The sequence below is a fragment of the Salvelinus alpinus genome, chromosome 2 (genome assembly GCF_045679555.1).
Source record: "Salvelinus alpinus chromosome 2, SLU_Salpinus.1, whole genome shotgun sequence".
Lineage (NCBI taxonomy): Eukaryota > Metazoa > Chordata > Actinopteri > Salmoniformes > Salmonidae > Salvelinus > Salvelinus alpinus.
In genome coordinates, this window is record NC_092087.1 from 60,300,934 (window position 1) to 60,328,037 (window position 27,104).

The 27,104-nt window shown below is 40.5% G+C and overlaps 1 protein-coding gene across 16 annotated transcripts in view; it reads left to right on the forward strand.

Annotated features, from left to right (window-relative positions):
* The first annotated feature begins 1,064 nt into the window (after positions 1-1,064).
* Positions 1,065-27,104, forward strand: part of ptprt (protein tyrosine phosphatase receptor type T) — a 487,625-nt gene continuing 461,585 nt past the window's right edge. For all 16 annotated transcript variants that reach the window (XM_071386753.1, XM_071386649.1, XM_071386662.1 and 13 more), the window contains exon 1: positions 1,065-1,432. In XM_071386753.1, the coding sequence (XP_071242854.1) occupies positions 1,357-1,432 (76 nt within the window). In that variant the 5' untranslated portion in view covers positions 1,065-1,356. The remainder of the gene's footprint in view (positions 1,433-27,104) is intronic.

Here is a 27,104-nt window from a genome sequence, read left to right on the forward strand (position 1 = left end):
AATTATTAATTTTTTACTCAGCCAGTCTAATTTTAAAGTGGCAAGCATGAATCCCATTCTTCTGTAAAAAAGCCTGTAACAAGTCCATTTTTTATATATTTTGTGCACATATATTATTTTCCTTTTGTCAGCACAAATTTCTGAAATTACTGTGAGTAAAATGTAACTTTTCCACATATAACTGTTGAAAAAGTTGTTATCAAATAATGTGAAGCTTTAATTGGGCACAGGAAACATCCTCAGTGACCAAATTTACATGCACAGCAACATCTCGTTATTATTCGGGATACTCAAGTATTATGTTTTTGAGTTGATTCATGTAAACGTCATATCCCGTTTACAATAGTCTGAATAATTTATTGTTGTTTTTCGAGGTCTGCGCAGGCTCAGTTTTGCATAATATAACCTTTAATGTTCAGATGGGAAGAGTAGCCTGTAGTTGGAATAGTAACAAGTCTGGACACTGACTGGCTTCACATGTACTCTATTATAATACAATATTAACTCCTGCAGAATTAAACGTTTTTTGCAGTAAAATTATACACCAAATATTAATTGTGTTGCAGGAGCGGGGAAATATGATTTATTTTTTTCATCTTGAGAAAATGAGAATGCGCGCTTGTGGTCTAGCCTACACACGTAAATGTTTTCTGCGACATAAAAGCTGACAGTATTTTACTTTCATCCACAAAAAAAAATTATCCAAGACGAACTGAAATACTATCAGAAACATGTGATGCCGCGTTCAGGTCGGAAACTCAGTACCTCGGAGTTAATCTTTCAACAACTAGTAAGCAAGTCAGATTTTTTTTGCGTTTCCAACATGATGTGAATGCGGCATGAGTGTCAGTCAGCACTGCCATAGGAATAACTCACACGGCCCCACCACAGCATAATATAACATTCACGTCATGTCGGAAAATCTGAAATGTCCAATTTACTTAGGCTACTCGTTGTAGAAAGCTGATACCCCAGTTTCCCATTTGGGAAGTATCAGAATCAACCAATAGGAGGCAATACGCAAATAACACGTTCATTTTAACTCGGAGGTCCGAGTTCCCGACATGACATTAACACGGCATGCCTCCAACGCATAGATAGATAGAGGTTCAAACGTTGTGGTGGCGCGACAGGTGTAGGGACCCTGGGGACTCAGAATCGAGTGCCACTCTCCTCTAGATTATCTCAACTCCTTTTGCCATCAATTACTGATTGAAGCCAAACAATCAAACCGGGATTGCTGTCTACTGCTTTACAGTACTCCCTCACTGCATTACCAATGCGAGGATACTGTCTGTGTACACAGTCAGCGAGTAAACGGACAGGAGGCGAGCATGTAAAATAGTCACTGCCAAAATGGACAAAGGGAACTACATCATTGCTTCGCTTCTTTTTCAACTGATGGACTTAATATGCGGACAATTATTTCCAGGTAAATGTATTCTTGTTTTTAGGAATTGCTCAGAAGACTCTAGGCTACTTTCATCTCAGTAGAATGTGCTTTGGAGATGTCAATACACGGTGACGAAGGGACAGTGGACAGGTGCATGCCATAGGAGTTCATGCCGAGTCTCCAACTTTTATTTTCGAATAGGCTACTGTACATAATTGAATACACATGCATGCACGCAAGCTCGAAACGCATACACGGACACACTGTCAAGATGCACGCCATTCGAGCACTTGTTACTCAACGCGCAATTTTGGGTGCTTTTGGGCAAGATTCTTTTGTGAATTATAAAACGTGATATTGACCATATCGACTAAATTGATCTGTATCGGTAATGCAGAGTCGGTATGATTTCAAATAAGTATCTACCATTACGCAAAGCAGCGGTCAATTCGGAGTAGTTTATTGGATATCGTGATAATAAATAAATTAGGCCTACCTTAATCTTGCGTTACATTGATCATAACCTAATTGGACCAACTCGAATAAACTCCACTTTAAGAATAATTATAACATTTTACCATACAGTAATTAATATAGCCTACTTACTACGCGCATGTAGCCATGTACTGTACCTCCCATATTGATAGCGTACTCGCGATTCGAAATTCTTTTCATTGTAATAAGTGAGACAGATGCATTGCTACATTGTGGCAAAGGTTTTTGTGGAAAATGTGTTGTAGGTTGTATTTTAAACAATTTAACATTAGGCTACGGTAGTAGGACGAAATGTTAAAATAACTTGATACTACAGAACAGACTCTGCTGTCACAGTGCACCGTTTGGTTATTTTTGCTCGTAAAATGGAAAATATGCAAAAGTAGGCTTGTTGAATATTCGATAGGCATATAGAACAAAACCACGAAATCCACTGTTAAAAAAAAAAAACGGAGAAAAAAGCTAAATGAATGATCACGCAATTGGGGACCGTGGTTGAAATCCCTATGCCCTAAATACCTATTAATGAAATTAGCTTCTTTTTTTATGTATGTGGCACAATTATTATCACACTTTTTCAGTGCGATTGTTTTTCTTATTCCGTGCATGAGCAACGCTGCAAAAGTGTTCATGAGCCCAAGATGCTCTGTCTGCTGAGTTGTGCACCCGTAAGGTGGCGCTCTGGGCACATCAAATTATATTCCACTCACCCGCAAAGGATCATAAATGCGCGCAAGTGAACTGTCCAAACCAAAGATGGTTTTAAATCCGAGACCCTGGGCCAATGAACCATTTTCTTAAAAAAAATACGTCAATTTTATCTCTTAAGTTATAGTTTATTTATCATGGAAATAGATGATCACACTTATTGTATTGGGGTCCATATTATTTATTTCTGATTCATGATTCATGGATTTGGTGGTTCTAATGTAGGGTGAAATGTTTTGAAATAAGACTATAAATTATTGGACAAAGTCATGGAAATATCTCCTTTGTTGTTAGAAATGACTATCATTGTAGTAATGTGCATTAGTTACAAAATGTTCATATATAATTTACAGTGGGCTCTAGTGTAAATCAGGATATTCTGCATAGATTGTATTACATTAAATAATACTTTTATGAATTGATAAATGTCATGTCAGTCATCTGCTTTTCAGCAACACACCCAAATAATCAGAAAGACAGAAAACCAACACTATTTCAGTCCCCTGCATTTGTTGAACTTTATTCAAATTACCTCGACTAACCTGTACCCCTGCACATTTACTCAGTACCGGTACCCCCTGTATATAGCCTCGTTATTGTGAAAATGTATTGTTATTTTAGTTTTTTGGGGTAAATATTTAACCAACTCTTTCTTGAACTGCATTGTTGTTTAAGGGCTTGTAAGGGCTTGTAAACTACACCTGTTGTATTTGGTGCATGTGAGTAAAAATCTAATTTGATTAGTTTTTTTTATTTGAAATATTAATGAGTAAAGTCCATAAACTTAATTTTGACCATGCACATGTATCTCTCTCACAAAAGATTAACATCTGAATTTTCACATTACATTTCCTTGGAAGTCATCATCCATGCAAGTGTTTTCTGTTTGATTTGCTTCCTTGTTCCAGTCTGTCACTCTGGCAGGGAAACAAGCCCCCCTCAGTCTGAATGAACAGCTTGAAAAGTATCTTTATTCCCCAGCTAATGGGGATTGGCTTTTGCAAAACACAGTGTGTCAGTAAAATGTGAACATTTTCATGGCTGCATAGGCCATTCAGTGCCAGAGCTGCCGAGAGAAAAGCTGAACTTGGGGAGGGACTTTACATTTGAGATAAATTAAAATATGAAACGTAATATATATATTTTTTTATGGACATCCATGGCCAATTTGAAATGTGTGTTAAGTGGATTGTCCCTGTTTCTCCATCCTACCTCAGTAGTTATTTTCAGGATGCAGCTGGGCATAGCGGCTAGCCTCATGCCCCTACTGTGTGCTATGCTTTACTGGCCATTAATTGTTTATTGTCCAGTGGACACTGGAGGTGGCAGCTACTGGCTAGAGCTGCTATGTGTGTGCTCAAAAGGACCAAGTTACCATTTGTATTCAGTTATTAATTACATTTATTTGTCAAGAAGGCAAAATATGGAACAGTCATGTGTCATTTCCGTCTCCTCTCTGTTCTCTCTCTCCTTGAACTGACGACTGCCCTCTGCCCTGAGATGTCAAGCAGACATTTTCGAAAGGCAGGCTTTTATCAAATCCATGGTTTTGCATTTCCCCATTTGAGTGCTGTTTGGAAATGGGAGTGTGGACTGGGAGGTCATCTTTATTGGATGAATGGGCTGTGTATGGAGTGGATAGTACCACTTGGAGGTACACTGAGACAAGGTGGATTTAAAGTGAGTTTAATTTCAATTATATTTTATTTGTTTTACAGTGCATGTATGAACAAGAGAAGGGGCATTTCAACACTGACGCTGGAAAGTCAGTTGGCTGCTGTTTGAAATTACACTCACTTTAAATCCATCTAGTCTCAGCGTACCTCCAATTGGTACTATCCACTCCATACACAGCTCATTCATCATATATAATATTTATATTTTCTACGTTGTAAAATAATAGTGAAGACATCAAAACTATGAAATAACACATGGAATCATGTAGTAACCAAAAAAGTGTTAAACAAATCAAAATATATTTGAGATTCTTCAAAGTAGCCACCCTTTGCCTTGATGACAGCTTTGCACACTCTTGGCATTGTCTCAACCAGCTTCACCTGGAATGCTTTTTCAAAAGTCTTGAATGAGTTCCCACATTTGCTGAGCACTTGTTGGCTGCTTTTTTTTAACCTTTATTTAACTATGCAAGTCAGTTAAGAACAAATTCTTATTTACAATGACTGCCTACGCTGGCCAAACCTGGACAATGCTGGGCCAATTCTGCGCCGCCCTATGGGACTCCCAATCACGGTCGGTTGTGATACAGCCTGGATTCGAACCAGGGTGTCTGTAGTGACGCCTCAAGCGCTGAGATGCAGCACTGAGATGCGCCACTCGGGAGCCCCTTTTCCTTCACTCTGCGGTCTAACTCATCCCAAACCATCTCAATTGGGTGGAGGCCAGGTCATCTGATGCAGCACTCCATCACACTCCTTCTTAGTCAAATAGCCCTTACACAGCCTAGAGGTGTGTTGGTCATTGTCCTGTTGAAAAACAAATGATAGTCCCACTAAGCGCAAACCAGATGGGATGATGTATTTCCTGCAGAATGCCTTGGTAGTGTGCTTTGAATTGTAAAGGAATCACTGACAGTGTCACCAGCAAAGCACCTCCTCCTCCATGCTTCACGGTGGGAACCACACATGCAGAAATCATCCGTTCACCTACTCTGCGTCTCACAAAGACGCGGCGGTTGGAACCAAAAATCTCAAATTTGGACTCATCAGACCAAAAGGACAGATTTCCACCGGTCTAATGTCCATTGCTCGTGTTTCTTGGCCCAAGCAAGTCTCTTTTTCTTATTGGTGTTCTTTAGTAGTGGTTTATTTGCAGTAATTTGACCATGAAGGCCTGATTCACGCAGTCTCCTCTGAACAGTAAATGTTAAGATGTGTCTGAAGCATTTATTTGGGTTGCAATTTGAGGCTGGTAACTCTAATGAACTTATCCTCTGCAACAAAGGTAACTCTGGGTCTTCCTTTCCTGTGGCAGTCCTCATGAGAGCCAGTTTCATCATAGTGCTTGATGGTTTTTGCGACTGCACTTGAAGAAACTTTCACATTTCTTGACATTTTCCGCATTGACTGACCTTCAAGTAATGATGGACTGTTTCTCTTTGCATATTTTAGCTGTTCTTGCCATAATATGGACTTGGTATTTTACCAACCCTACCTTGTCATAACAAGTTTGCTCAACAAAATAGCATTGAAGTTGATTCACAGTAAAATTAAGGCAACCAGCTGCAATAGGATTGTGAGCTTGCTCAGCATTTGGGCACATAGCTGAACCAACATACAATTCAACTTGAGAATGTATTTTCACTCAGAATTTTTGGTTGAGTAAACATACAATTCAGCTTGAGAATTTCTTTGACCTTTTTTGCACATTTGCCAGAGTGCCTTGCCTTTTGAGTGAATTGTAGTTACCGCCCATGACTGCATTTATTAGCGAGAGACATGGTTGTTGTATTCAATGGTTTCTAGTAGTGTAGCCTTCACCAAGTGAGTTATCTTTAAAATACATACATTACAAACTGTTTATTATAAGGCTGTTCTCTGAGGGCCTTGTTATACCCTAACAGTGGTCTGAAACTCCTGGTTTACAGGCCACATCAAGCCTGCTGGCTTGCAAAGTGATGTGTAATTCCTATTAGAATCCCGCAAGAAGTGAGGATATCCAACAATTGTAACTTTTAATCACCCGCAACCTGCATTCAGAATGACTACCGGGATAGGGAAGATAAATTATTGAAACTACCTAAATCAAGTAAACTGGAACAGCATCTCATTAACTGGTGCAATAAGTCCAACTACTAACAGATTGGAATTGTTTAGAAAAATGTGTTATTTATGTCTGTCTAGCATAAGATTAATCAACAAATAAAAGTACATGCACAAACACAGGTATTGAAACAAACAAACCTGAAAATCGTGATAATGATGGCTGTAGATTTAATTTTTTTACACAAACATGAATTTGTAAACCACAGCTCACTTCGAGAATAATTTGTTTGCGTAAACTATAGCTCAAATTATTGTCCTTTTGAAGTCCACTCAACCAATTGCTTAAATCAGCATTATTTTTTAAGTTAGAATACATTTTTTTTTAGCCAGCTTGATGGTGGACATGGATAAATAAAACACACTTGATGATTTGACTTTTTTCTTTTTTTTAATGTAAGAACAAATTCTTAATTACAATGACGGCTTACCCCGGCCAAACCCTAACGATGCTAGGCCAATTGTGCGCCGGCCTATAGGACTCCCAATCACGGCCGGTTCTGATACAGCCTGGAACTGAACAAAGGTCTGTAGTAATGCCTCTGGCATTGAGACGCAGTGCCTTAGGACGCTGCACCACTCAGGAGCCCTGATAAGACATGGGCATAAGTTTTGGCAAATCACATAAAGGCACTTGCCCTGGCCGATCTGTCTTTTAAAAAATATTGTTTAAATCACCTACAAAGTTAACTTCTATTAATTTAAATGGGAAATGGTTGTTGTATGCAGCCCACAGTGTTTCTTTCAGTGGCATTTGCTCCTTTGCCAAGGAAAGAGAACTTGGTTTTTCCACTGGATTTCTATGCATACATTACACATGTCTCTCCTTTGTATACATCATCCAGCAGCAGCATACACTGCCTTTGGAAAGTATTCAACCCCCTTGAATTTTTCCATATTTTGTTTAAAATTGATTTGATTGTTTATTTTTGTCTGATGTACACAAAATACTGTGGAAGAAACACTTGTGTTAATGTCTCTGACACTAATCTACACACAATATCCCACAATCTCAATTTAATCTATTTTAAATTCAGGCTATAGCACAACAAAATGTGGAAAAGTCAAGGAGGTTGAATACTTTCTGAAGGCACTGTAACACCTGCACTGTCACGTGAGACGGCAGTCACTCTGTATGCTGGAGAGGGCACCCGTTAGCCGAGTGCTGCCAGACTAATGGTTAATCCCAGGCTGATGCAGTGTCAGTCTCCAAGGTTCCTCTCACCCGCCCCTCCATTTTAGCGAAGGAGGACACACGCTGGCACAAAGTTTTTTTTTTTCTTCTTCCAGACAGTATTTTTTTGGTTTGGTTGATATTTCGTCGTGGCTGAAGCCAAAGAGTAGGTGTTATTTAGGATTAGTATGAGATTTGATAGTTTAAAAAAAAATTGAGTACCACTCTGTCCCTATACTTCCATCATTACTTTCAAGTATTGTGATCGAGGTAAAATTTAAGAGGATTAAATATTGTAATAGGTGGTAAATAATAATGTCCTCCAAACAAGAGATTGTGGCCAGCAATTCAACTGTAAATGCCCCAGCAATTCTAACTGGGGGTCAGTCAAGCACTGATGAGAGGGGAAACAACTACACCTCAAACTTCAGAGATGGGGAAAAATGCACTTCAAGTGGTGGAGAAATGAAACACCTGAGAGCACAAATGGGGTTGGGAGGCTGTCGGTGATTTTAATGGATTTCACACTCCGCATGCCTGCCATTTGGGCCTCGGGGAATAAGGGAGGAAAAAAAGGTAAAAGGACAAAAACAGGAGCCTAATTATTCCCAATCAATCCATTAGAACCTGTCGGAAGCCTAATTGTTTCCTCCAACTCTCGTTATCATCTGGCCCCATGTTTTGCCGTGGCTGCAGCAGAACGGCGGGAGCACTTTTTGACAAGCTGTCTGTCACTCACTGGTTCTGTCTGTTTAGTATGCTCACCCATCTGGTCACGCTCTCTTTTTTTTTTCAGGAGAGGAGAGCTGCATTTACCGTGTCAGTGGACAGAGCTGTATTTTCCAGCGGTCTGCTTATCTGCATGACTGTGTCACCCTAATCCGTTGCACTTATTCTATTTGCCTGACTAAATGACAGCTTAATACAGGGGCAGGCCTGCGCCTCTGAGGATGTTAAGGTACAAAATGCAGGAAGAATGTCTCTCTTCTCTTTTTCAATGACATACTTAAAAGTGAGTTCCTGCCTGAAAAACCTTGCTATGAAGCAGAGGAGGGATGCCTGGTTTTTATTGCTGACTGAGGTAAAAACCATTGCCTGTATTCACAAAGCATCTCGGAGTAGGAGTACTGAATGATTGAATATCAGTTTAGCCTTTTAAATCATGATGAAATAAGAGGGGGGGGGACCTGATCCTAGATCAGTACTCCTACTCTGGAACACTTCGTGATACGGGCCCTGACATTTTCTAGTCGCTTGAATTTCAAGGCACAAAGCATATATTAACTCAGAAGAAATTATACCAAACGATTGAAATAATTGTCAACCATTTTTTTTGTGGATGAATTTCATCGCTGAAAACATGTATGAAGGACACTGGGTTCTTGTACAGTTAATTTATGCAGCTGATTCATGAAGTTCAGTAATGTTGTATGCTTAACTGAATAAAGATGACAAACTCCTATCTCAAACTCTTATTTACAGGAAGTGCCCCATTCTTGAGAGTTTCATGAATGCACAGGGAGGAAATTGATCTGTTGCAATCTCACCTGGGAATTAGCAGAGCCGGTTGAGAGAGAAACAGTAATTTGCACAAACAAATCTCTTGCCGATGTTTTTGTTTTAAGGCACAACCAATGAACATCGATCGTCTGACTGGCGAGGGAGGAGGTGACACACAATAATCTAGGAGAAAAACTTGAACACTTTTCCTCTTTTCTTATGTTCTATGCTTTTGCCCAACAGTAGGTGGACATGTTCTTATCAATGGATGGGAATCGGTATATTTCTCATGCTAAAGAAGCGTAACGTTATGACTGAGATAGCGGCCATGTATTATACGCATACAGCCCTTTCGTGGAGGGCGCCCTTGCGGACTGAATGGTAGCAATAACATTCGGAGATAAACCTCTAGCCATCAGATTGGCCCTCTCTGGGGCCAGGCTCATAGGAACCAAATCTCCAGCCTCGCATTCCAAACCGGTCTGTGTGTCTGGGTCAACAGGTCCCTGCATAACAGGAGTTGCCACGGGTCCCCATCTAAAAGGTGAATGATCTCCGCGAACCAAGGCTGAATGGGTCAACGGGGAGCCACAAGAATCAATGATAAGCCCTCCTGGCGCACCCTCTCCAACGTGGGCTTAATCAGAACCACTGCCGTAAACACTGAAAGAAAGGTCCGAATCCACTGGTGCACCAGAGCGTCCGTTCTCACCTGTGGATGGTGGGGCTTCCAGCGAGGAGTGGATTTCATTAGCCTTTTCAGGCGTAATTGTAGATCCTTCAACCAAAGTCACGAGAGTGTGACTCCCCCACAAAGTATTTTGTCTTATCAAGGCTACACAGAAATACCAAATCATCCCTAAAAAAACTAACTCCAGAGTGCTCTATCTAGCAATATATCAGTGACATCCATCTCATGCTATCATGCCACACTACATTGTCTTTCTGGAATTCTAATCGTAGAGGGAAACTAAGGTTGATGATTTGAAGACAATACTAATAATACACAGGAGGCCAATCTCCCTACAGCTTGGCTATGTCCCAAATTGACATTTTAGGCATTTAGCAGACACTCTTATTCAGAGCAACATACAGGAGCAATGGCGGTTAAGTGCCTTGCTCAAGGGCTCATTAACAGATTTTTCACCTAGTCGCCTCTGGGATTGAACCAGTGACTTTTCAGTTAATGTCCCAACGCTCCTAACTGCTAGGCTACCTGTCACCCAAATGGCACCCTACTCCCTACATAGACGCTCTGGTCAAAAACAGTGCTTGATGAGCCCTGGTCAAAATTATTGCAACTATATAGGGAATAGTGTGGCATTTGGGAAGCAACCTTGAGTATGCAGTAGCATAAACTCTTCTACTGTGTGAAATCAGAGGGGTGAGCGTAAGGGAGATAGAGGTAAGGGGGGGGGGGGGGGGGTGGCAGGTTCAGGTTAGGTAGAAGGAAGAGTGTATGAGAGAGAGTGAGGAAAAATAGGGAATGGCAAATGAGGATGATGGATAGACTGAAAGAGAGCGCTCCTTGGTGTAAACTCAAGAGGCCAGTATAAGGAAAGTCCCCTCGAGGCCATTAAGGAGAGGCAGGAACAAACATAATATTGTCTGGCACTGTGGAAGCTCCACTCACTGTTTGCTCTCAAACAGCCGTCTTTCTTCGTGATGTTTGCAAAGTGAGCCTTTTACTGCCAGGACCCACAGTACAGTAATCCAGCATTTGCCTCTTCTTTGACAATTATCTTTATTTCTCTTTCTCTGTCCCACCCTTACTTCAACTAGCCCAACAATTTATCTTCAGCGATAATGGCATGAACCATCATTTTTCTAATTTCTCTCCCTCGCTCCACATCATAGCATTAAATGGATGGAGACAAAGAAGGAGAGAGCTTACTGTTAATTGGACAGAGGGAGGGAGAGAGTTAACGCAAATTCAGACTTGATTAATAGATAATTACTTCTGTCATCAACTGAAATGATTACCGGCAAATTGCACCGACGCCGCTCAGATTGGAAGTCTCGAATGAAAAGCTGCTGCATTGCCAGCCTTGTCTGCCTCTCTGTCAAACAGTTACCTCAGATTTAGATCTGTGGAGGGTAGCCATGGAAAAGTGCTCCTTATATAAGATTTGACAGGCATATTCGAATGAAACAAGCCTCTCCCGAAGTCGGTAAAGTGATAATAACAATCCAGCTCGGAGGAGGGAATTGGCCATTACGTTGGTGAAATGGGTGTCACAGCGCTCATTGCTGTTTGATCCCAGATGGTCAGAGGTGATCAATTCAAAGCGAGCGGTTCGGTCCACCTCCTGGCCTCATCCATCGCCACGAGATGACATTGTGTCATCGTGGGGCGCCCATTAAGAGATGCCCCTTTTCAAACCCTTTCTGTTACCTCTTGTCAGAAACTTTCTCTTCACTTATTGGCTTCTGAAGAGTTGACAGGGCCATGGCAGAAGTAAATGGTCTGTTCTGGAAGCTTGTCTCGTGCAGTTGCTCTCCTTTTGCATAGTCAGGTGTATCTTTTTAACCACCAGCGATTTACTCTTCGTTAAGGAGAGCGGTGCCATCCACGCTTTGGCTTAGGTATGATCCAGTGGTGTATGACGCAAAAGGTGCACACTGTAGTTCACACTGATCAGGGTGGGTTTTTCACTAATGGACTTTCTGGACCATGTCAATCTCCCTTGAATGTGGTATTAGTTCGAGACGGCTGTTATAGGACCTAAGGCATTTTAATAAGACAGCCAGTCAACATTGTGCTGGCACTTCGGCGAACAAAAGGGGATATGAGAAGAACAGTCTTCTCCCTTTTTTCAGGATTAAAAAACCCCTAGAGTCAATTGATTCACCTGTGCGTCACACGGGGATGTCATTTTTAACATTGAGTAGCTCCCTATGTGTTTATGATAGACTCACCGTGTCTTGTAGTGGCTGCAGCTCAATCCCCTCTTAACTGATGTAACGTTTGTGCCTATTCCATAACATGGGGCTCGTTTGTATATACCGTACTCTATACCATCTACTGCATCTGCCATGCCGTTCTGTACCACCACTCATCCATATATCTTTATGTACATATTCTTTATCCCTTACACTTGTGTGTGTGTGTAAGGTAGTAGTGTGGAATTGTTAGGTTAGATTACTGTTGGTTATTACTGCATTGTCGGAACTAGAAGCACAAGCATTTCGCTACACTCGCATTAACATCTGCTAACCATGTGTATGTGACTAATAAAATTTGATTTGATTTGATTTGATTTGTTTAAGCAACCCTTTACTACACATGAGATGATCCAGACAAGAAAATGGCCACAAAATTGTCTGTAAAACCCGAACTGTGTGAGTTAAACTAATATGTCACCAATATTGAAAGGGGAGACACACAAACGCGACAGTGTTGGTGGTTCTGCTCTACGACGCACTCTACGTCCTGAGGTAACCCAGTACTGGGCTGTGGGCTGTAAAAATTGGGGGGAAAAGTGCCAAATTACATGATGACATGGGTCTAAAAACTGTTTTTTTTCCTACGTATTCTTATCTCTGATATAGGACAGACACTTAACCTTGTTCCTTATCTTTAGGGGGACTTTCTGTTTTGCCATTTATGAACGTGTTATTCAATGCGTTTCTTTGGGCTATAGCAGTAAAGGCCAAACTCAATGTTTCATCAAATATATAAAACAAAATATATAATACAAGGGTCCTAAAATTCCAAATCAAATGGCAAAATTATACCTTTTATGACAATCTTAAATCAATTCCATATGTTAGCTTAGTAGATATTGTGATCTAAAGGCTTAGACCTACAGTTTTTTAAAAATATTTTTTTATATATAAAGACAGCAGCGAACAAATAGGAGGCGAATGTGAAAGTATTATATTGCATTAAAGTCAATGTTAGCCTGGCGGAATGAAAGCCGGCGATAATGAACTGACTGGGCTCCTTCAAGACCTGGGGCTTTGTCGGCGTGAGGAGTCTGGAATGGTAACAAGACCCCTCATGCATTTTCTCCCTCCAGAGAGACCATTAACCTTTCTCTCTCATTCACACACACATCTCTCAGACACTTCCTCTACCGCCGATAGCCTCGCTTTGTTCCTTCATGGGGAGATTAAAAGCCCCTTAATTGGTTAGGCTAATGGCAATTTGCCGGAGTGTACTAATGCCTGACACATTATTTAGTCCCTTGTGAAAAGGTCAGGCTTGGGCGCTCGTGTGCCCTGAGATATACTTCTACGCTAGAGTAAGACCCGGCCAGCCCTGTTGCTGAGTGAAAAAACAACAGTTGAAGTGAGTGTCTTTGAGGTTCTGTAGGACTGGGATAAAGGGGACCAAAGCGTTGTTGTTGACACTAAAGCAGGTGCAGGCTTTGGCTGGAGTTTTTTTTCCACTTGCTTCGTTTCATAAAGCCGTGAACATAAACGGGCGATAAGAGGCATAACTAATCATCGCTCTGCTCCAGTTTGGTGAGGCGTGATTTGATTAGGAAAGCCTGTGATCGTCCTCTCAAAGGTCAAATGATGCCCCAGTGTGTTGTACAGTCCTTGTGACACTCAGGCTGGGAAATAACTATCAACAATGGCAAGTACTATCATGGTCAGATCATATTACATAATATTTTCCGCCAAATTCTTAAACTTTTAGAACACTGATTAAGTATTTAAGAAAATTACTTCTCATGCTATTCTATATATTCTCAGCATCTTATTGAAAGTATATGAATAATGGTTTGCATATGAAACCGGGTTCATACTTGTGTACAAACAGGTCCAATTGAACCTGCAAGTAAGCATATCCTGTACATACGACTAATAAAACTTGACATTTTATGTTAATGTTTCCGGTTATTTCAAACCTTTTTCTTTCATTATTATGCAGACAGGTCTTGCCATGGTTGATATCGCACTTAAAATTGTACATTTATGTTGAGAGAAGTCTACCTCTGCCACTCAGAGTTCTTGATCCTACTGTGATGAGTGACAATTGGACTATTTTCACCTCCTTTTCATTGTCAGTGACTTCACACGAGACTGATGGCTATTAATGATACAAAACCACAGCACTATCATTTTAAGTCTAAGACCTCTGTGGCTCAAATTTGAAATATGCATTTTGATGTTTTTGTGTGAATGTGTAATGAACTACTATAAATCTATTCATTTAATTGCCAGTTATAGACTAATGCACAAAAGTTAAAACTCCATAAATAGGCAAGAGTGGGTATTTTGCATTTATTAAGGACCCCCTGCCGAGGCAGCAGCTACTCTTCCTGGGGTCCAGCAACAATTTAAAAATATTATATTATATTTCATAACACTTTTCACAACACATTGTGTTCCCTCAGGCCACTACTCTACTACCACATATCTACAATACAAAATCCATGTGTGTGTGTGTGTGTGTAGAGTACGTATCTTATCGTGTTTCTCTGCACAGTCCCCGCTATTCCATAAGGTGTATTTTATATATATTTTTTAATCTGATTCTACTGCTTTCATCAGTTACCTGATGTGGAATAGAGTTCCATGTAGCCATGGCTCTATGTAGTACTGTGTGCCTCCCATAGTCTGTTCTTGACTTGGGGATTGTGAAGAGACCTTTGGTAGCATGTCTGTGGGGTATGCATGGGTGACTGAGCTGTGTGCTAGTAGTTTAAACAGACACCTCGGTGCATTCAACATGTCAACTCTACTTAAAAAAACATGTAGTGATGAAGTCACTCTCCTCCACTTTGAGCTATGAGAGATTTACATGCATATTATTGTTAGCTCTCCATGTACATTTAAGGGCCAATTGTCCCTCTTTGTGGCACCTGACCACACGAATTAACAGTAGTCCAGGTGAGACGCAACTAGGGCCTGTAGGACCTGCCTTGTTGATAGTAGTGTTAAGACCGAGCAGCGCTTTATTATAGACTGACTTCTCCCCATTTTAGCTACTGTTGTGTCAACATGTTTTGACCATGACAGTTTACAATCCAGGGTTACTCCAAGCAGTTTAGTCACCTCAATTTCCACATGATTTAGTTGAGGTTTAGTGAATGATTTGTCCTAAATACAATGCTTTTAGTTTTAGAACTATTTAGGACTAACTTATTCCTTGCCACCCACTCTGAAACTAACCAACACTTTGTGAAGTGTTTCAGTCATTTCAGTTGCTGTAGTAGCTGATGTGTATAGTGTTGAGTTATCCGCATACATAGACATGTCATTAGTAAAGATTGAAAAAAGTAAGTTGCCTAGACAGCTGTCCTGGGGAATTCCTGATTTCTACCTGTATTATGTTGGAGAGGCTTCCATTAAAGAACATCCTCTGTCTTCTGTTAGACAGGTAACTCTTTATCCACAATATAGCAGGGGGTGTAAAGCCATAACACATGTTTTTCCAGCAGCAGACTGATCGATAATGTCAACAGCTGCACTGAAGTCACACAAAACAGCCCCCACAATCTTTTTACCATCAATTTCTCTGTCAACCATCAGTCATTTGTATAAATGCCATGCTAGTTCAATGTCCTTCAGTATAAGTGTGCTGAAAGTCTTACAATGCTATTTTACTGTAAACAAATTCTATCTGGTAAAGCACATTTTCCCCCCCTGAAAGTTTACTAAGGGTAGGTAACAGACTGACTGGTTGGCTACTTGAGCCAGTAAAGGGGGCATTATGATTATTGGGGAGAGGAATTACTTTTGCTTCCCTCCAGGCCTGAGGGCACACACTTTCTAGTAGGCTTAGATTGAAGATATGGCAAATAGGAGTGGCAATATTGCTCACTATTATCCTCAGTAATTCTCCATCCAAGTTGTCAGACCCCGGTGGCTTCTCATTGTTCATAGACAACAATAATTTGTTCACCTCTTCCACTCTCACTTTACTGAATTCTAAATTACAATGCTTGTCTTTATTCATTTGATCAGTTATATTTGGATGTGTAGTGTCAGTGTTTGTTGCTGGCATGTCATGCCTGAGTTTGCTAATCTTGCCAATGAAAACATGATTAATTAAAGTAATTGGCAATGTCAGTGGGTTTTGTGATGAATGAGCCATCTGATTCAATGAATGATGGTGCTGAGTTTGCCTTTCAGGCCAAAATGTAATTTTAAGGTGCTCCAGAGCTTTTTACTGTCATTCTTCATATCATTTATCTTTGTTTCATAGTGTAGTTTCTTCTTTTTATTCAGTTTAGTCACATGATTTTCTCATTTTGCAGTACTTTTGCCAATCGGTTGTGCAGACTGACTTAATTGCCATTCGTTTTGCCTCATCCCTCTCAACCATAAAATGTTTCAATTCCTCATCAAACCACAGGGATTTACCGGTTTTTACAGTTGTTTTCTTAATGGGTGCATGCTTATTAGTAACTGGAATACGATATTTCATAAATGTGTCAAGTGCAGCGTCTGGTTGCTCCTCATTCCACACCACAGACCAACAAATATGTTTTACATCAACATAGGAATCACTACAAAACTTATTGTATGACCTCTTATACACTATATTAGACCCAGCCTTAAGAACCTTTGGCTTTCCTAGATATGGCTACTACATTGTGATCACTACATCTGATGGATCTGGATACTGCTTTAAAGCAAATTTCTGAAGCGTTAGTAAAGATGTGATCAATACATGTTGACGATTTCGTTCGTGTGCTGTTTGTAACTACCCTGGTAGGTTGAGTGATAACCAGGTTGCAGGCACTGGTTACAGTTTGACATTTTTTCTTGAATGGGCAGCTTGATGAAAGCCAGTCAATATTTAAATCACACAGAAAATATACCTCTGTTTGATATCACATACATTATCAAGCATTTCACACGTTATCCAGATACTGACTGTTAGCATTTGGTCAATAGCAGCTTCCCACAAGAATGGACTTTAGGTGAGGCAGATTAACCTGTAGCCATATTACTTCAACAGTATTTATCATGAGATCCTCTAAGCTTTACAGGAATGTGGTTCTGAATATAAACAGCAACACCTCCACCATTGGCATTTGTCTTTTCTGTAAATGTTATTACCATGTATTGCTACCACTGTATCGTCAAAGGTATTATCTAAGTGAGTTTCAAAGATTGTCAGAACATGAATTTCATCTGTTACTAGCAAATTATTGATTTCATGAACCTTGTTTCTTAAGCTACATACAGTTGAAGTTGGAAGTTTACATACACCTTAGCCAAATACATTTAAACTCAGTTTTTCACAATTCCTGACTTTTAATCCTCGTAAAAATTCCCTGTCTTAGGTCAGTTAGGATCACCACTTTATTTTAAGAATGTGAAATGTCAGAATAATAGAGAATGATTTATTTCAGCTTTTATTTATTTCATCACATTCCCAGAGGGTCAGAAGTTTACATACACTCAACTAGTATTTGGTAGGATTGCCTTTAAATTGTTTAACTTGGGTCAAACGTTTCGGCTAGCCTTCCACAATAAGTTGTGTGAATTTTGGCTCATTTCTCCTGACAGAGCTGATGTAACTGAGTCAGGTTTGTAGGCCTCCTTGCTCGCACACGCCTTTTCAGTTCTGCCCACAAATTTTCTATTGGATTGAGGTCAGGGCTTTGTGATGGCCACTCCAATACTTTGTTGTCCTTAAGCCATTTTGCCACAACTTTGGAAATATGCTTGGGGTCATTGTCCATTTGGAAGACCCATTTGCAACCAAGCTTTAACTTCCTGACTGATGTCTTGAGATGCTGCTTCAATATATCCACATAATTTTCCTCCCTCATGTTGCCATCTATTTTGTGAAGTGCACCAGTCCCTACTGCTTGCACGCCTCCCCTTTTTCCTCCAAACATAACGATGGTCATTATGGCCAAACAGTTCTATTTTTGTTTCATCAGACCAGAGGACATTTCTCCAAAAAGTACGATCTTTGTCCCCATGTGCAGTTGCAAACTGTAGTCTGGCTTCTTTATGGCGATTTTGGAGCGGTTGGGTTCTTCCTTGCTGAGCGGCCTTTCAGATTATGTCAATATGGGACTCGTTTTACTGTGGATATAGATACTTTTGTTCTTGTTTCCTCCAGCATCTTCACAAGGTCCTTTGCTGTTGTTCTGGGATTGATTTGCACTTTCGCACCAAAGTACGTTCATCTCTAGGAGACAGAACGCGTCTCCTTCCTGAGCGGTATGACGGCTGCGTGGTCCCATGGTGTTTATACTTGCGTACTATTGTTTGTACAGATAAATGTGGTCCCTTCATGCGTTTGGAAATTGCTCCCAAGGACGAACCTGACTTGTGGAGGTCTACAATTTCTTTTCTGAGGCCTTGGCTGGTTTCTTTTGATTTTTCCCATGATGTCAAGCAACGAGGCACTGAGTAGGCCTTGAAATACATCCACAGGTACACCTCCAATTGACTCAAATGATGTCAATTAGCCTATCAGAAGCTTCTAAAGCCATGACATCATTTTCTGGAATTTTCCAAGCTGTTTAAAGACACAGTCAACTTAGTGTATGTAAAAAAAAAAAAAAAACTTCTTGATCCAGTGAATTATAAGTGAAATAATCTGTCTGGAAACAATTGTTGGAAAAATGACTTGTATCAAGCACAAAGTAGATGTACTAACCGACTTGCCAAAACTATAGTTTGTTAACAAGAAATCTGTGTAGTGGTTGAAAAACTAGTTTTAATGACTCCAACTAAGTGTATGTAAACTTCTGTCTTCAAATGTATGTTAATGTGGTATTTTGAGCCAAAGGGTTAGTTCAGCCACCCCTTGTTTCTAAGAAACTATACATAAAAGTAATCATATGACCAAATATTTAGGAAGAAGAAACCCCATGAAAAAATAAATAAAGATTTTTACAAAGTCTAATGTATTGTTTTAAATTATTTTATGAGGTTAGTATCTAAGTAGATAGTGCATCCTTGTTGCTGTCTGGGCTAATATAGTAATATTGTTACTGTTCATTTATCACGGTACTCCACTTTGTTTACTAATATTGTTACTGTTCATTTATCACGGTACTCCACTTTGTTTACTTTTTATCTGTCGGCCCTAGCCCCGAACTCAGGCCCTGTGTGTAGTTAACCGACCCTCTCTGCCCATTCATCGCCATTTTACCTGTTGTTGTTGTTGACTTAGCTGATTAGCTGTTGTCTTACCTGTTGTTGACTTAGCTAGCTCTCCCAATCAACACCTGGGATTGCTTTATGCCTCGCTTTATGTCTCTCTCAAATGTCAATATGCGTTGTATACTGTTGTTTAGGATAATTATCATTGTTTTAGTTTACTGCGGAGCCCCTAGCCCCACTGTACATGCCTTAGATACCTCCTTTGTCCCACCTCCCACACATGCGGTGACCTCTCATCATCACGCAGTGCCTGGGCTTACCTCCACTGTACCCGCACCGCACCATACCCCTGTCTGCACATTATGCCCTGAATCTATTCTACCACGCCCAGAAATCTGCTCCTTTTATTCTCTGCCCCCAACGCACTAGGCGACCAGTTTTAGATAGCCTTTAGCCGCACCCTCATCCTACTACTCTCTTCCTCGGGTGATGTGGAGGCTAACCCAGACCATGCGTGTCCCCAGGCCCTCTCATTTGTTGACTTCTGTAATTGAAAAAGCCTTGGTTTCATGCATGTTAACATCAGAAGCCTCCTCCCTAAGTTTGTTTTACTCACTGCTTTAGCACACTCCGCCAACCCTGATGTCCTTGCTGTGTCTGAATCCTGGCTTAGGAAGGCCACCAAAAATTCAGAGATTTCCATACCCAACTACAACATTTTCTGTCAAGATATAACTACCAAAGGGGGAGGAGTTGCAATCTCCTGCAGAGAGAGCTTGCAAAGTTCTGTCATACTTCCAGGTCTGTCCCCAAAATGTTCGAGCTTTTAATTAAAAAAATTAATCTCTCCAGAAATAAGTCTCTCACTGTTGCCGCCTGTTATAGACCCCCCTCAGCTCCCAGCTGTGCCCTGGACACCATATGTGAATTGATTGCCATCCCATCTATCTTCAGAGTTCGTTCTGTTAGGTGACTTAAACTGGAATATGCTTAACACCCCAGCAGTCCTACAATCTAAGCTAGATGCCCTCAATCTCACACAAATTATCAAGGAAACCACCAGGTACAACCCTAAATCTGTAAACATGGGCACCCTCATAGATATTATCCTGACCAACTTGCTCTCCAAATACACCTCTGCTGTTTTCAATCAGGATCTCAGCGATCATTGCCTGCATTCGCTATGGGTCCGCAGTCAAACGACCACACCTCATCACTGTCAAACGCTCCCAAAAACACTTATGCGAGCAGGCCTTTCTAATCGACCTGGCCCAGGTATCCTGGAAGGATATTGACCTCATCCCGTCAGTCGAGGATGCCTGGTCATTCTTTAAAAGTAATTTCCTCACCATCTTAAATAAGCATGCCCCATTCACAAAATGTAGAACTAAGAACAGATATAGCCCTTGGTTCACTCCAGACCTGACTGCCCTTGACCAGCACAAAAACATCCTGTGGTGGACTGCAATAGCATTGAATAGTCCCCGCGATATGCAACTGTTCAGGGAAGTCAGAAACCAATACACACAGGCAGTTAGGAAAGCCAAGGCTAGCTTTTTCAAACAGAAATTTGCATCCTGTAGCTCTAACTCCAAAAAGTTTTGGGACACTGTAAAGTCCATGGAAAACAAGAGCACCTCCTCCCAGCTGCCCACTGCACTGAGGCAAGGCGACACTGTCACCACCGATAAATGCACAATAATCGAGAATTTCAATAAGCATTTCTCTACGGCTGGCCATGCTTTCCTCCTGGCTACCCCAACCCCGGCCAACAGCTCCGCACCCCTCGCAGCTACTTGCACGAGCTTCCCCAGCTTCTCCTTCAGCCAAATCCAGATTGCAGATGTTCTGAAAGAGCTGCAAAACCTGGACCCATACAAGTCAGCTGGGCTAGACAATCTGGACCCTCTCTTTCTAAAATTATCTGCAGCCATTGTTGCAACCCCTATTACCAGTCTGTTCAACCTCTCTTTCGTATCGTCCGAGATCCCTAAAGATTGGAAAGCTGCCGCGGTCATCCCCCTCTTCAACGGGGGTGACACTCTAGACCCAAACTGTTACAGACCTATTTCCATCCTGCCCTGCCTTTCTGAAGTCTTCGAAAGCCAAGTTAATAAACAGATCACTGACCATTTCAAATCTCACCTTACCTTCTCCGCTGTGCAATCTGGTTACCGAGCTGGTTATGGGTGCACCTCAGCCACGCTCAAGGTCCTGAACAATATCATAACCGTGGCAAGTTGAGCCAATGGTAAGTTGAGCAAATTGAAGTGTTTTCTTCGCTGGCATATGAGGTAGGCCAGGCCCTGGTGTTATGTTAAAAATGTTTTTAAAAAGAACAGTGTTTGTTAGGTGTTAAGCATATGTTAAGAGTTAAACCTGTGTTATAAGACAAAAAGGTGTTTGTTTTTGGTGAATAAAGATGGACGTGTTTTTAAAAAGTAGTGGTAATATTTAATTCAGTACAAAGTTTAGGCATCTTGTCCCTACACTCAACTTACCACATTCCCAGGGTGTGTCAAGAAACCACTTTTTTTTTTTTGCCACAAGCTATGTTTTCAAAACTTATGTTAACATTAATTCTGATTTTCTTTCTAGCGATACACAACATCCTGAAATATACAGTACCAGTCAAAAGTTTGGACACACCTACTCATTCAAGGGTTTTTCTTTATTTGAACTATTTTCTACATTGTAGAATAATAGTGAAGACATCAAAACTATGAAATGACACATGGAATCGTGTTAAACAAATCAAAATATAGTCGAGATTCTAAAAAGTGGTCACCCTTTGCCTTGATGACAGCTTTGCACACTCTGGGCAGTAGGTGTGTTCAAACTTTTGACTGGTACTGTATGTAAATATATTTGTTAGAAAAAATACCATATTTAGCTTGATGCTGAATGTACAAATTATCTCAACATACCACACTCTCCCTGACCCATGCCTAATTCATTGCATAAAGAAGCAGCATCTGTCTGAAAGTATCTGCTGGGGTCAAATTAAGGTCATTGTCACAATAGCTGTGAAGTGGTTTCTGACTAGAGGTCGACCGATTTTATGATTTTTCAACACCGATACCGATTTTATTGGAGGACCAAAAAAAGGCAGATTACCAATTGTAATTCATTTTTGAAAAAATAAAAAATGTTATTTATTTGTATTAATGACAATTACAACAATACTGAATGAACACCTAACTTAATATAGTACTTCAATAAAATCATTTTAGTCTCAAAAAAATAATGACACGTTTAAATAATGCAAAACCACAGTGTTGGAGAAGAAAGTAAAAGTGCAATATGTGCCATGTAAGAAAGCTAACGTTTTAAGTTCCTTGCTCAGAACATGAGAACATATGAAAGCTGGTGGTTCCTTTTAACATGGGTCTTCAATATTTCCAGGTAAGAAGTTTTAGGTTGTAGTTATTATAGGACTATTCCTCGCTACCATTTGTATTTCATATACCTTTGACTATTGGATGCTCTAATAGGTAGGAGTTGATAGGCTTGAAGTCATAAACAGCGCTGGCAAACGCAGGAAAGTGCTGTTTGAATGATTGCTTACGAGCCTGCTGCTGCCTACCACCGCTCAGTCAGACTGCTCTATCAAATCATAGACTTAATTATAATATAATAACACACAGAAATACAAGCCGTAGGTCATTAATATGGTCAATTCCGGAAAATATCATTTCGAAAACAAAATGTTTATTCTTTCAGTGAAATACGGAACAGTTCCGTATTTTATCTAACGGGTGGCATCCATAAGTCTAAATATTCCTGTTACATTGCACAACTTTCAATGTTATGTCATAATTTAGTAAAATTCTGACAAATTAGTTTGCAACGAGCCAGGCGGCCCAAACTGCTGCATATACCCTGACTCTCATTGCACAGAACGCAAGAGAAGACACAATTTCCCTAGTTAAAATAAATTAATGTTAGCAGGCAATATTAACTTAATATGTAGGTTTAAAAATATATACTTGTGTATTGATTTTAAGAAAGGCATTGATGTTTATGGTTAGGTACACTGGTGCAACGACAGTGCTTTTTTTCGCGAATGCGCTTGTTAAATCACCCGTTTGGAGAAGTAGGCTGTGATTCGATGAGAAATTAACAGGCACCGCATCGATTATATGCATCGCAGGACAAGCTAGATAAACTTGTAATTTCATCAACCATGTGTAGTTAACTAGTGATTATGTTAAGATTGTTTTTTATAAGATACGTTTAATGTTAGCTAGCACCTTACCTTGGCTCCTTGCTGCACTCTCATAACAGGTAGTCAGCCTGCCACGCAGTCTCCTCGGGGAGTGCAATGTTATCGGCCTTAATCGGTGTCCAAAAATGCCGATTACGATTATGAGAACTTGAAATCGGCCATTCCGAATAATCGGTCAACCTCTATTTCTGACATAAGCAAATGCGCCCATGTATTGTTATCAGTTTTATTTTCATTGCTTCGAATGTCCAGTAAATGATAGCCATGTCAAGTGCACTTCATGCCATGCCTGTGATATGGACAATGGGGCTTATAGTTAGATATAGCTCACTCCAAAATCGAAGGTTGCCCGTTTTTAGGATGATGCATTTGTTCTCCATTCATTTGGGCTGGAGTTATTTATTTAAAGTGGGAGATCAAGCTGATCCTAACTGTTATAGGAACATTTCTATTTTGCCCTGTTGTGTGTCAATCAACTGACTGGCTTTCTTGATGTCTGTAGTATTCTCTCTGGTATGCAATCTGGTTTCCGCTCAGGTTATCGAGGTGTCACTGCAACCTTAAGTCCTAAATGAGGTCTCCATTGCCCTTGATTCTAAGCAATGTTGTCCTGCTATTTGTATTGACTAGGCCAAATCTTTTGATACGGTAGACAATTACATTTTTGTGGGCCGGCTAAGGAGTATTGGTTTCTCTGAGGGGTCTTTGGCCTGGTTTGCTAACTACCTCTCTCAAAGAGTGCAGTGTATAAAGTCAGAAAATCTCAGCCACTGCCTATCACCAAGGGAGAACCCTAAGGCTCGATCCTAGGCCCCATGATCTTCTCCATTTACATTAACCACATAGCTCAGGCAGTAGGAAGCTCTCTCATCCATTTATATGCAGATGATAGTCTTATACTCAGCTGGCCCCTCCCTGGATTTTGTGTTAAATGCTCTACAACAAAACTTTCTTGGTGTCCAACAAGCTTTCTCTGCCCTTAACCTTGTTTTGAACACTTCCAAAACAAAGGTCATGTGGTTTGGTAAGAAGAATGCCCCTCTCCCCACCGGTGTGATTACCTCAAGCTCTAAACCCTCAGTTAGTAGTCACCTCATACAAGTACTTGGGAGTACAGTGGTTATTCCTTTAAAAGTTGCAGCATACTGCAGCACAGCTTGCGTGGTGCCGCATAATTCTAATGCACGTTATTTAAGTGCCAACCACTGGTACCATTTAATGCTAGTTTGACAACCAGAGGGCATCTTTGAGAAGCATATGATAGCCTTCAATAGTGGCTGTACTAGAAAATGTAAAACCTTTTTTGTATAACATAGTATATGGGACTGATTTTAAATAAATTTTGCTTAGTTAATTTTATTAATATTATGGTGTTACTGTTCCAAGAAAAACCCTCTGGGTTTCTGTTAGGATGCAACAGAAAATATGGCACTGTACAACGTGACGGTTGGGAGTAGGCTACATTGCTGGGCTATTTTAGCTAAAGAATCCCTAAGTCGTGTGGGCATGCGGGAGACTGGGGTTTAATTCCCCGACGGGGAGGAAGGAGTAGGCTGTCCTTGTAAATAAGAATTTGTTCTTAACTGACTTGCCTAGTTAAATAAATGTTACACTAAGAGCATAACGTTCCTACACCATTTTAGTCTAACCAATACCCAAACGGAGATTCAGACAAAATAAAAATCTCATTGCTTTATCAAGGTGCTAAAATAGTTGTTGGCTAATGCTTCAAATCCTATTGCTTCTAACTTCAGTATGTTCTTTAAATAAGACCTACACCACTTTTAACAGCACATTACTCAACACTAGTGAGACTAATGTCGCCGACGGTAGGCCTACAGTATATTGAAAAATATGACGTGACTCTCCACCAATAATTTACATTTGGAGGATTCTAAATTTAAACCAAAAGCCGCCTCATGGGTCTCCCGATTTGCGGCCGGCACGGGTATCTGTAGCAACGCATTTTGCATTGCGGTGACTTATACAGCTGCGCCACTGTGGATGCCCCATCCACAAAGTATCAAAATACAGAGAGGTATTGGTAAAGGTATATTGTCCTGCTATAATACTGTACATGGTGTTCAGGTCAGGATAACCAAACATTTTATTTATTAAAGACTATCAGAAAGAATGTTGGTACATTATTTATTTTGATCCAATGCCATGAATGAGTGACTCACTCAGCTTTATGTAGGTGCCGCAATATGACTGTGCCATCAACTTGATAATATTTGAGGTTATTTCTTTCTTTTTTTAATTAGGTGAGCGATTTTAATCTGAATAAAGGCCAAAATGTTATATTTGTAAAGGCCAAAAATGGATTTCTGTTTTTAGAGGGGGAGAAACACTTGGCCAATTGTGCGCCGCCCTATGGGATTCCCAATCATCATGGTCGGATGTGATTTAATAATAATACTTAGAAATACATTTGACGATAGACTTCTCCACCCCAAAAGCATAATCAGTGCTCTAATTCCCCCGTGCGCTGGTCTGGAGCAATGAACTGGTGACGCAGGGTATCGTATTAAACCACAAATTACCTCAACGCGCAGCATAATCTCAAAACCTTTAGTGGAGCAACCACTGTATGGCTAGACGGTACACTGTCCTTCTCTCAGCACATATCAAAGCTGCAGGCTGAAGGTAATCTAGACTTGGTTTCCTCTATCGTAATCGCTCCTCTTTCACCCCAGCAGCCAAACTAACCCTGATTTAGATGACCATCCTACTCATGCAAGATTACGGAGACGTAATTTAAAGATCGGCAAGTAAGGGTACTCTCGAGCGGCTAGATGTTCTTTACATTTTTTTGCCACCAATGCTCCTTATAGGACACATCACTGCACTCCTATACTCCTCTGTAAACCGGTCGCAAGACCCACTGGTTGATGCTTATTTATAAAACCCTCTTAGGCTTCACTCCCCCCTATCTGAGATACCTACTGCAGCCCTCATCCTCCACATACAGCACCCATTCTGCAAGTCAAATTCTGTTAAAGGTCCCCAAAGCACACAAATCCCTGGGTCACTCCTCTTTTCAGTTCGCTGCAGCTAGTGTCTGGAACCAGTTGCAACAAACACTCAAACTGGACAGTTATCTCAAAGACTCAATCATGGACACTCTTACTGACAGTTGTGGCTGCTTCGCGTGATGTATCGTTGTCTCTAACTTTCACTTGTGCTGTTTGTGCCCAATAATGTTTGTACCATGTTTTGTGCTTCTACCATGTTGTCATCTTGTGTTGCTGCCATGCTATCTTAGGTCTCTCCTTATGTAGTGTTGTGATGTCTCTTGTCGTGATGTGTGTTTTGTCATATTTAAAGAAAATCCCAGACCCCATTCCCGCTGGAGGCTTTTTTTGTATTTTGGTAGGCCGTCCATCGTAAATAAGAATTTAACTGACTTGCCTAGTTAAATAAAGGTTCAATAATAAAAAATACAAAAATTGACATTTTAAAGTAGTAGGCTAAAAACAAAGTCCAAAGGGTTATTTTCATTGTGGTCCTCTTAGACAGTGAGATGGCAGGTGGGCAAGATTGACATACTTTAGGCCTAGAGAAGATTTAGATCCACACAACAGATGCAATTGAATGAACTTTTTAGACACCTTTTTTGAGGTCTAAAAAATTACTTTGTTTACTCCAAGTCAAAGTTCCTATCTCTTTTTAAGGCCCTCACCCTGGCTTAAAGTTATGTTCCTATATTTCTCTAATCTCTACATAAGAGCATTGTGTTTTCACTGAGTTTAATGATGGTTTGGAGGTGGTCCTGCAGACAGGAAAGCGGATGGG